Source organism: Rutilus rutilus (genome assembly GCF_951802725.1).
Source record: "Rutilus rutilus genome assembly, chromosome: 5".
NCBI classification, from domain to species: domain Eukaryota; kingdom Metazoa; phylum Chordata; class Actinopteri; order Cypriniformes; family Leuciscidae; genus Rutilus; species Rutilus rutilus.
Window position 1 is genome coordinate 37,330,107 of NC_140213.1, and position 12,611 is coordinate 37,342,717.

The following is a 12,611-nucleotide window of genomic DNA, read 5'->3' on the forward strand; positions in this document are numbered from 1 at the left end:
AAACAGTTGTCTTATTATTGCATTGTTTATGTCACATGTTCAGTGTAGCGTTTTAACGTCTCTCAAAACAAAGAGTAAACAAATTCTCATACTGATAGATATAGTCTATTGTGCGTAGACCTACACAATGACATTAAACTTCATTTAGATGGAGCGTCTAACAATTCCAGCCAGGGGTTTGCTATGAGAACGGTCTTCACTAGGGTGGTTGTTGCTGGTGTAATTTTATGGGGGAATGAGCCAAACAAAATCCAATTTACCCTGGTAAAATTGCGCTGAGCAAAAGATAGGAGAAAAATACTGAAAAGGGGAAGGAGGTTTACCTCATTTTTCACTATACTGTCCAATCACAACACTTCAGAAGATGGGCGAATACCCACACTGTTCCAGTTCATGCCTTTGAAGAAATGCACAAACAAACCAATACTACACCATCTTTTTGTCCCAAGGTTGATTGAATAACATTTCTATTATCATTCAGCGGGGAGATAGTATGAAATGTTGCTGAGTAGATTCATGCCACAATACATTGTATATTCAAGGCAATATTGACCCTGTGTTGGCGGAAAGGAGAGAAGGGAAAGCAATCTTTTAGATGTATCAAAATAAAAAAACTTTACCGAAATGAAACGCTTACACAATTCAGCTTCAAGCTACTTTTTAAACGACTACATTAAAGGGATAGTTCACTTTGAAATTAATTTTTGATATGTTTTAGCTTACCTCAAGGGCATCCAAGATGTAGGTGTCTTTGTTTCCGCAGTAGTTTCAATTTTGATATTTTTAGGTCAAACCGTTCTTGTCTGTCAGTCATATAATGCAGGTCGATGGTCACTGTCTCAAAACACAAGCACAGAGTCCAAATTAAAACAATTCCCCATCGTCCAAATTAAACAATTCCCCATCGTAAGTACACATTGATGGCCTAAGACACGAAACGAGCGGTTTGTGTGAGAAAACGAACAGTATTTATATCGTTGTTATCTCTTGAACACAGCACACGTCCAAATGATCTGACGGCGCGGGCGGGTATAGATATATACATAGAAGTCGCCTTGGCTACGGTATCGTTCCAATGAACTGCAGTAGCGAAGGCGACATCTAGTGTATACATCTATACCGGCCCGCGGGCGGGTATAGATGTATACACTAGATGTCGCTTGGCTACGGTTTCGTTCCAATGAACTGCAGTAGCCAAGGCGACATCTATTTATATATCTATACCCGCCCGCGCCGTCAGATCATTTGGACATGTGCTGTGTTCAAGAGATAACAACGATATAAATACTGTTCGTTTTCTCACACAAACCGCTCGTTTCGTGTCTTAGGCCATCAATGTGTACTTACGATGGGGAATTGTTTAATTTGGACGATGGGGAATTGTTTTAATTTGGACTCTGTGCTTGTGTTTTGAGACAGTGACCATCGACCTGCATTATATGACTGACAGACAAGAACGGTTTGACCTAAAAATATCAAAATTGAAACTACTGCGGAAAAAAAGACACCTACATCTTGGATGCCCTTGAGGTAAGCTAAAACATACCAAAATTTTATTTCAAAGTGAACTATCCCTTTAATGTGTCTGAAAAAAATTGGGAAATAGCTATGCTGCAAAAAAATCACTTAAACTGTATTTGTCTTGTTTTCCAGTTAAAATATATAAACATTCTTAAAAACATGACACATTTAGTAAAGAAACATTGATGCAAGGTACTAAGAGTTGTTTTTAAAGAACATCTCAAATAAGTTTATTTTCTTGCACTGGCAATATTTTTTTTTTCTTATTTTAAGTATAAACCCACCACACCTTAATAGATTTATGATTCAAGTAAGAAAAAGTTTTAATTAAAAAATATATTAATTTTGTTTCTCAAATAATTAAATCTGATTTTAAAGATGTCTAGGAATCTTCACTGGAAAATAAGGCAAAAACAACTGAGACAAAGCTTTTCGATGAGGAGCACACATTTCGGAGTAATAATGGTAAAAGGTAGTAGCCTACACCTCAACTCTGAAATCTTATACTGCCTTTAAATTTTCCTTTATGAATAAATAAAGATTTATCATGTGAGAGTGAATAAATAATTGCATAAATAAATAAATAAATAAATAGATAAATAAACAGATACTTGTGCATTAAGCTATGGTTCAGAACAGTTCTCATTGACTGGCAGCTTGTGTAGTCCAGAGGCTTATGCTTCTAATGATAAGCCATTCTTTCTGACTTGCCGTCACCACAATGCGAACACACTCAATATCAAACGCTATCTTGTGGTCCACATCATAAACCTCAATGTTTCCATTTTTAAACTCCCCTAAAGTTATATAGGAGGAGCACTGCCTTCCTTTTTTGGTTCCTATTAACTTCTCTCCCACTTCCAGAGCTCCATGATGCAAAATGTCATTCTGGCGATCATCTGTTCCTGTGATGATCTTGATTTTGCTGATTTTTGTTGCCTTGTTGAACACTATAACATAAAAGTCCCCGGTGGACGGGGCCTTGCCCCAAAAGTACTCGTCCACGCTACTGTAAGCTTTGGCAGCATCATAGCTCTCAAACACATTTATGTTTGTGTACAAACTGGCAGGTGGATTGTCTGGGATATCAAGGGAGTCTTCCTCAAAGTCATCATCCTTAAGTTTGTTTTCTGCACCCTTATAAGAGGAATAGTAGCCCATGTGTTGGAAAAGGGATGGCTTGAAGCGAATCGCATCCTTCTGGGCCAGTAGGCCTCGGAAATGGATGAGAAGCCAATCGCAAGGCATCTCCTGATAGAACATGAGCAGGAAATGTGCAAGTCTGGGAAGGTCTCGTGAGTGGTACAGCTTCCCTATGTATCCCAGTTTGGAGAATTCCAGCATCACCCAATATGATCCCTCCCTAGATGACACTACTTTCTTCAAAGCAGTGAGGAAGTTTCGGGAGCAGCGCACATCATCCTCCAACATCATGTAGAAGTCTGACAGGTTGGTGCAGAAGTTGAGCAGAAACGCATAATCTACATTCTGTTTGGAGCGGAAGCGTACTCTATCCTCTGGATCATTATAATTTCTCTTCAACCCATCCAGGGACGGGTAGTACTCCTCAGGTGCATGGATAACTAGCAGCCGTCCTGCGATGATATGGTGGCCGAATTTCCTGGAGATTTCCTGAACTAGGCTCTCGCACCACGCCAGGTCGAAGTCTGCCAGGTGGACAACCACAACAATCTCCTTGAGCTCCTCGTAGCTTGATTGGTCAAAAATGGACTTGATGGTCTCCAACAGGTAGTTTCCTCGTTTTCTTTTCACAGATGACAATCCAATAGTGAGATACTCTACAAAATAACATGGAAAACCATTGAACTGCATTGTTTATAATGTGAATACTATCTTATATTCTGTTAAAATATGTGTAATAAATCCATAAACCATGTATATTGAATGCACAGCTTGAACAGAGTTTGAGATAGAGTTGTGCAGTTACATTATTTACTTAGAAATATTTTACAACGGTGTATACTGCTAATACTAAGTGTACAAAGGAAAGCAGTCTTACTCTTTCGAGGTAAAGGTGTTCCAGCAAGGTACCGATAAGTCACATTGATTGTTCCAGAAAAATTGGTGATATCTTTAAAGGTATGAACATATCGCTCCGAGTTCAGCGGATGCATTGAGGTTTCTCGCAACTGACGTTTGTCTTCCTCCTGAAACACATAACATCCAAGACAGCCAAGTCTATAAGTCCAAGTTTGCCACAGCATTCGCTATGCGCCTTTAAGGCTAGTAATTGTCAGGTTTTTTTTATTTACAACAAAATAAGCTAATTCCCTGCACAAAATATAATAGCATTGTAATGCAACACTATACGATAAAGTTTACAGTGGCTTCATAAATTGGACTTGAATCCACCTGACCCTGTAAACACGACTTCCCAGGAGGACTTGAACTCCAACTATTATTGTGCACCAAATGTTAGCGCTGCAGGTCATTATTTTTTGATTTGGTAATATGCTTGCACACTCTTGTATAATTTAATTAAATTGTAAATGAAGGCCTTTGAAAAATTAATTGCACACACAATTTTACTCGCTCAAATTTATATAATCTAGTATTAAAATTATAGCATTGTTGCTATGCTTCAATGTCTTTTTACCACACATGAATTGTTCACACTTTACTAAATCTTTGCTGCCCATGATGGTGTTTGTTTTTCAATTAAATGGGGGTTATTTAGAAAAGTCATTTATTCAAAATGGGTACAACTTTTGCATAATTCAACAGACAAACACACACGACATGTTATGATCACAAAGTTTTGATCATGAAGTTGGCCTCATGAATAATAAATGTGTTTCTTGCATTTGGACTGCCTCTACATCATGAAATTTTAAATAGGCTGCAATCGTGAGCTCTGATAATTATACATGCATAACACAGCACCGGCAGCCTTACACGCAACATTTGGTAATTAAAGCATATAAACAAAATAACTTTTCAGCAAGGAGATAATTAATGCTAAATCACATGCAACAACAGTAGTCGAGTTGTTGCGAAGCCCACTATTGTCTTGTTATCTGCTCCACTGATGTTGTAAATAAATTGACCTCTGTAATTTACCTGCTGGATTTCAACAGGTAAACAAACTCACCAGCACGTAGCCATCCTCCATGTAGAGGTTTATGAAGAGCAGGAAAGTAATGAGAGCCACCAGAAAAGGAATGGTGGAACGTTTCCGGAAACACCTCATCTTGTCCAGGTACTTTAACACCAGTCTCATGATGGAAATACTACTGGTGTGATCTGATAGAAAACAAACAAAGAGAAAATACTGCATCATCATTGATACACTAAATTTGATAGATAAAGGGCAAGAGGTGGAGCATGGAATATGTATTGTTAATTTATTACGCTTTTTGGAGCTTAATAGTCATAATCGTCTTATACAAAGCCTAAATAAAACATGTACCAAAAAATAAAAGCACTGTGAAGTCAAGGGTTGCACCATTCAAAACTGCATCGAAAAGTCCCCACGTGGTGAAAATCAAGCTTTTAATGTAGCTATGTGGTGTTTTTAATATGCTTTAAGACAAACCATGTGCAAATTCATAAGTCAACACCATTGTTAAGTATTTTCTCTTTAAAACTGCAGTGAACCAAAGACAGTCTCAAAAACGCGGTTTGAAATCGCTGGTGTTTCTGGCGTCACAAAATACCTTGCAACCAATCAAGTCAACGTGTGATTGTCAACGAGTGGATCTCTGAGCTGGTGCGAATGAGTGGAGGCGGGGCTAATTTGCATATTCAATGCAAATGAGGCAAGGGTGTAGAGTTACATTCAAGCTATTTTAAGGCATTTTTTTAAAGAAAAAAACATTTAAATATATCATTTCGGTGATCAAAGATGAGTTTTAAGGGATAAAATGATTGACTATGGGGGAATTTAAACTCCTGAATTTAAATTTAATTGAGGATGCATAATGTCAGGAGGATTTTATAGATTTAAAATTAACTGAACAAATTTTTGCAAAGTCCAAGTGTTGGCTTGATAAATTGTGAAAGTTTTGAAAACCCTTGAAGTTTATATATATATATATATATATAGATAGATAGATAGATAGATAGATAGATAGATGGACAGACCCCAAGAACCTTTAAGAGTGCACAGAAATTGACAGAAATTGCACATAAAGAGCTCACTAAAATTATGATGTCTTTATTATTCAGGAGCAGCTGCCACCGATTTCTTGCTGTGCAGCCATCAGAGAAGCACTTCTTTTTGTATAAAAGACAGGACATTCACTATAAGGTCACACTTAAAAGAAGTGGAAGCTTTGTGTGCTTCTAAGCCCAGTAATTAACTCGACAACGATGTAGGTATAATGCAGACTTCAGCTGAAGAACACGCTGTGAGGTTAATATCCCGACCCTACTCACCAGGCATTAGCAAAGTACGTACAACTCTGTGCCTTCAAGTCCTTTTGTTTTGCCCATTTTTAGGTCTGTGCGTCAAGTACAAAGTATGGTTCTTAAAAGCTATACTGCGAAAGGGCATTTCAATTTCAGCTATCTTCATCTGATGATGCATAGCTGGAGTGACTGTCTTTGAAATGGGGGGGGGGGGTTCAGCTATGTGCATGATTATTTTTTTACCTTAAATTACACAGTCATCTAAGAATATAACAAAGGACGCAAGTGTTTTGGAAAGCTTACGTGTAACAGCCTTTTTGATGGCTCCCTGTAAGCACCTTACACCATTAATGGAATACAATATACCTTTACAGAGGATCCCTTGACCAGATGTGTATCGATTCTGCCCACTGCCAACCTGTTTCAAATGGGGATTGTCAGGTCGATATTCTATGAGCTCTTGCTTGTACTTAAAACGTAGTGGAAACAGTAAGACCATGCAGCCTTGGTGAGCATAAGAGACTTCTTTCACAAACATTAATAATTTTTTTTTACAGACCCCAAAGTTTTTAATGGCATTGTACTTTTTTAATACACACTTTAATATATTTCATTGGATAGTGTCTTACATTCACAATGACACATTGAATTCTTGGTGCCTGTACAAATACCGCAACTACAGTACCATCGATTGCAGAAAATGTCAGTTCCTACATATATAATATGCACTTATCATTCAGAAAAAACTTTAACCTTTTTTAAACTATCATAAGACAACAGAACGTAGAGGGCAGAAAAATCATATTGCCAAACCGATACCCATACTGCACATTCAATTTTCTTGGGCGTTTAATTACACAAGTGGCTGGCTTTTACATTTTCCAGTTCAAACCATTTTGCATTTTGATACATGCAGGTGGACTCATGTAATGTTAATGCAGGATAATAGCAATGCTGGATTGATTCAGCCTACAAAACCTGCTTCATCCTTCACTGGCAGTGAAGTGAGGAGACCACTGATGGTTTTGGTTTACATCACACGGTACCTAATTCTAAAACTTGCAAACTGACTGGATGTGATCACATCTGAATTTAGCTACTAAAAGGCTTAAAAGAAAAATGTTATGAATGACAATTCTGAAACACAGTGAGGCCAATACTGTAATGCCCTCTTAAAGATGAATTAAAAGGGTTGTTGACTCCAAAATGAAAACTGTCATCCTTATGACTTTCTTTCTTCTACAGAGCACAAAGTAAGATATTTTGAAGAATGTTGGGGACTAAACAACTGTAGACCCCATTGACTTTCATTGACCGGACAAAAAACAGAGACATTTTTTAAAACATGTTCTTTTGTGTTCAAGAAAGTCATGCAGATTGTGTAATGACGAGAGTAAATGACAACAGAATCGTAGAATTCTTTCCTTTGATTTTCAGTAGCATACCTTACAAGTACCATTTATGAGCTCATATAAAAAGAAAGAATGAAGCAGAGAGAAAGTTAAAATAGCATTATAAATGTTTCAAATATCTTGCAGCAAACTGCCTACATTTGCCAGGTATTCTTCCACCCCCTTAAATCTCCAAGTGTCCAAACACTTCAGACGCACCCTCAGGCTGAAAATAAAACATCCATTAGAAAACGTATTAAGCTGAGCTGACATTATCCCTCCTCCTTTCATGAATTCAGAGAGCGGTGCTTGTTGACATACACACAAAATCAATTCTGAGCTTTGAAACCCAAAACTCCTCGAAAATGGTTGAAAAACAAAGATTTAATAATGACTGCATTTCTTCCCAGACTAAAGCCGCAGATTTAGTTTGTAAAAAGGGAAAACCACCAGCCTGGTACCTTCATATGTTGCGTAATTACACCTGACAGGGTCTGATTCTGGAAGAGCTGAAATTACAGGCAGACGGCAGAGCCGCGTACAGCTGCCAGGGATCTCGCTTTTGCAGAGGTCTCATTTCAGGGAGTGCTGACGTAAATAACCTGAGGTTCATTCCCGCTTCCTGTCGCTCAGTAGATCATCACCTCCCGGGGAGAGCAGCCTTTTTAGCAGTCAATATAAACTGGGCATTTAGAGCGTTACCGCCGCGCTGAACGAAACTGCTCAATTAGAGAACGAGAGAAGTAATCCAAAGAGTTGATTTCATAAAAACACAGAAAATCCAGATGGCCCCTCTGTCTAACATCAGCTTGTTTGTGCATTACTTTGCGTATATTAATGCAGACTGCCACACTCATAGGAAGTATACTTATAAACACCCATTCATTTCAAAGCGAGGACATTGTGCTAGCATCATTTTGAGCTGCGCATTTGCAGATATTTATCTAACGTTCTTATCTTTTCGCTCTCCTCTCGGTGATGGAGGGAGTGTCATTTCTCCCAGGGTGCCATCTCTCTCTCTCTGCCTTAGTGACATGAAATAGAGAATAAACTTCAGAATGAGAAACAAGAAGCTCCCTGGTGAGAAGAAGGCAATTACAGTCATGTCTGATGTGCCGCAAGACCCCATGAATAAGAAAAACAAATCAGTTTACAGAGTTGGAAATGGCTTAGAGAGATGTTTGAGGAAGGATGTCTAGTAGATTGGGAGACTGCTATGCAATTTTTATTATGTAAATGCACTATGAGAGAATGTGGAATTAGAGAACTCTTGGTTTGATTTGGATTTTATACAAACACTCCCAGCATTCAACAGCAATTCGACTAAAGAGTGAATCTACAAGGCCATTCATATTGTGTTTCATTGGTGTAAATCTGCAATCAAAGATTTACTGAAGCAAGAAAGCAAGCAAGCCTTTGTGTATCTTCTAAAAAGCCTGATTCTTTAAGGCCAAAATACAAACACGTGTAAGTCAGCAAATTTCCTTACAGCTCCGTTTTAAAGTAAATTAAGTCTCTAAAGCATCTTGTCGCTGAATAATTCCAATTCTAATTCTTAAAAAGCAAGCCAAAACGAAGCTAAACCCCTTTCAATTTCCCTGCCACACAGACGCTTGAAACTCGAATGCTAAGCTAATGTTGAAATCGTGAGCCGCCCATATTCTTTGAAATCAAAACCGCTTCATAAAACCTCCGTCAGTTGTAGCTTTTATATGCTACTTGGGACGCAGAGGCGTACCTTGCCTTAATGCGAAAACCTGCATTGAGGAGAGGAAAAAAAGCCATTTTGACTAAGAGAGAAACAGATTAATAAAGCTGGCAGTAGAAAGCAATTCTTCCACATTTGATCTTGTTATCTGTTTTACATTATTTCCCAAGGGTATGCTGCACCTCGCTGATATACAGCTCTGCGCAAATAATCAATTAAGCCAGCAGATTCTACAGCTTTCTGCTCTTGCTTTGTGTCAGAGCTTCAGCCACTTAAATAGATTTTTCTCCTCAACAAAAGGGCTGAAAAGCAGAAAAAGAGTACCGCCTGAAGACGATAAGAAACACTGCCTATAGATGAACACTGTGCTGTGGGCCTCTGCTCTGTGAATGAACTTTTGTTAATTAAATTAATTTCTTTGTGTTAATCAATTTGTGCATTGCAGTCTTGTTTATTGAAATTTGCCATTAGCCATAAAATACAATAAAAAAAATATGTATAATATAATATAAATATATATATATATAAACAATTATGTAAAGGATAATAGATCTCTGAAAAAATGTGCAATCCACAAAACAAATTATGCCTGGTTCATCATGTTTGTGCTGGTAGAAAATAAAAGGTTATGATTTATGACTAATGTATTTGACTGCTTATATGAAAGCACTTATTAATCATTTTATTAGTTCTAAATAATCAAATGGAAGTGCAATTAAAGCTATAATTATGATTCTCTACAGTTCACTGTTAACCCCTTATGAGCACAAATTACCGAATTAAAATAATGATAACTAAAAATACAAATGAGTCCAGAGCATATAGTAGTACAAGCCCAAAATTCCATTTTGATAATGAAAATTAAAATGTGCAAACTGATGTAAATTTATTCTGTAAATTATTACAGTGTCAAGATGTTAGAAGAACTGAACAAATTATATTTTATTGACTGGCTATGGTAAATTACCAGGCTAATGGTTAAAAATCTCGAATGCTATCTTAAAAGTTGCAGGTCAGATTAATCTCACATATGGTTAATCAAAGTAAAAAGGCAAAAGTAGGTTGCTTAATAAAGTTTATATATGAATTGTATCTGACTTACATAAAGTGACCAGTGATAGCTTGTTTTATTCTAGTGTGCCGTTTAGAACAGGTTTATCTGTATAAATTTTGTATAAATATATTGTTTATAAACATATTACCACAATGATCAAAAAAAAGTTTAATAATGCCAACAGTTTTATAGAAAAAAAAAAAAAAAATTCTGCTCTGTCCTGATTATATTTGCTACAAGATTAAACCAACGCCAAACAATGAATATCTGATTTTTGCACATTGATTTTACCAATGTTCACTAGGTTATATTCTTTCACTAGTTTGATTTTGACTAATTAATAGCAAGCCAGCTATACAAGCTAACTACTTTCTACAAAGTCTGAATATCTGAATATCCACTTATGTAGTGAACTTTGGCCAAATCAATTTACTTTGTAAAAAAAAAAGAAAAAGAAAAAGATATTTAGAGTTCGGTTAAACATCTGTTAAATAAAAACGAATTTGTTAAAAAATAAATGTCTGTTAATTAGCTAAACAAAAATTGCTGAAATACAAAAGAAATCCACATCTTTAGCAGTATGTCAGCATTCTTCTATTATAGCACTGTCTAACACAGCGCATCTTCGTATCGTATCTCAGTAGTCTGACTGCTGGTAAATCTCTTAGGGTTGTGCCTGTGCGTATTCCAGTGTTTGTACATGCTGCTGAAATGGCAACTCCTGACATCGGTTTTAGCTCAACACATTTTTAAGGCATAATAAGATAGTTCACTGGAGGGATTGCAAGCTTGTATAACTGCAGAATCTTCACTAAAACACATGAAAAACATTGTTCAACTGCTGACACTTTCAGACACAAAACACACTCAGAGAGCCACACACATGCACAATCCCCCCTTTTCTATCTAGCAGACAAGAAGTATCAAGTCACTAAACCCTGCTTAGTTAAAATAATTCTTTTGTTCCTTCACAGAAGGCTGGGTAAGCTGAGGTGGGATATCTGTTTCTGCTAGAACAATGTGCAAGTGACAACTGGTAAACAGTGCGGACACTTGTTGTCTAAAACCTGATGACAACACAAAGAAGGATCTCTCTCCCCACATCTGGGCCTCAAACCTTCATTTAAAGTACGTGACATTTTTCAGTTTCGCATGAAGTTTCATTTTATCAAGTTCCTGTGAGATAAAAGATGATATTTGTTTATATCCTCATCCCAAATCTTGGTGGCAGCCTATTTTTAGCGACTCTCCTGCACAGAAGCCATGGTGGTGCTTTACTGCGAGGATCTGCCGAATGTCTCTATGTTTTGATGTATGAATAAATCCAGCACCCTGCTTGGATTTGGGCGCAGTCCATCAGGCTGCAGCAGGCACCAGCTGTACAGGTGGCTTAGCTTCAAGTTGGAAGCTGTGTGAAGAGCTGGATTGATGCTGAATACAAAGCATATTCTATAATGGCTTACACATGCCAGTTTCCGTGATTGTAACAATAAAGGAGCCAAAAATGCTAGAATAGAATAGAATTGCATTACTGAGCAAAAGGGAGAGATTGCATGATTCCTTATTCCCTTTCCGTTGCATTACAAGCTTTTTGCTTCTGAAAGAATAGAAACAGATTCTTCAAGAAATAAATGTATGTAAATGTATGTAAATGTAAATCAATCAATCGTCGTTTAACGTTCACGTTAAAGTTCTTTTAAAGGAATAGTTCCCTTAAAAATGAAAATTCTGTCATCATCTACTCACCCTTAAGTTGTTTCAAACCTGTATGAATTTCTTTCTTCTGATGAACACAAAAGAAGATATTTTGAAGAATGTCGGTCCCCAAACAGTTGATGGTCCCCAATAGTATTTTTTTTTTCCTACTATGGAAGTCAATGGGGACTATCGTCTGTCTGGTTACCGACATTCTTCAAAATATTTTCTTCAGCGTCCAGCAGAAGAAAGAAATTCATACAGGTTTGTAAATGATGACAGAATTTTCATTTTTAAGTGAACTATTCCTTTAATGACTCAAAAATGAAATTCATCAAGCGCACATACGATTATATTATTGTGCAACAATTTTTATTCATATTTCAAACGTTTTAATTGGTACTTTTAGTATGAAATATATATGTAAATGTATTTATAATAAATATACTTAATACTTAGTGTCAGTAAAAAAAATATATGATATAAAAAAAAAAAATTGGGCACATTTCTCTAATCTTGTCCATCATCTTGAATGGATTTTAGCTCGGCACAATGCATTCTGGGATTTTCTTATCTGCGGAAGAAACATTTATTGTACTTTCATAATCATAAACACATTTACCTATGGGTGGCTAATGAATCAGAAGTCTCCCACATTCACAGGAAACAACTTACATCCGTGTTGAACAACAAGGTTAAAGAGGCAGCGTAATTATGCTTGTGGAGCAGCTTTTGCATTGTGAGCATATCAGTGATGCCTTTAAATGTACATTTTGGAACTAAGCCACTGACCTCGCAATATGTGCAAACTATTCTGGTCTACGTCGTCTGACATTCACACGTTTTTAAAATCACAGTATGGCTTCTTGCT

At 36.9% G+C, this 12,611-nt stretch overlaps 1 protein-coding gene across 2 annotated transcripts in view; it reads right to left on the reverse strand.

Moving 5' to 3' along the window:
• Positions 1–1,575: 1,575 nt before the first annotated feature.
• The window catches only part of mgat4c (mgat4 family member C), a 105,645-nt gene continuing 94,609 nt past the window's right edge, over positions 1,576–12,611 (reverse strand). For both annotated transcript variants that reach the window (XM_084409811.1, XM_084409812.1), the window contains 3 exons: positions 4,634–4,785; positions 3,542–3,689; positions 1,576–3,320 (listed from right to left, as the gene is read on the reverse strand). In XM_084409811.1, the coding sequence (XP_084265937.1) occupies positions 2,164–3,320; positions 3,542–3,689; positions 4,634–4,762 (1,434 nt within the window). In that variant the 5' untranslated portion in view covers positions 4,763–4,785 and the 3' untranslated portion in view covers positions 1,576–2,163. The remainder of the gene's footprint in view (positions 3,321–3,541; positions 3,690–4,633; positions 4,786–12,611) is intronic.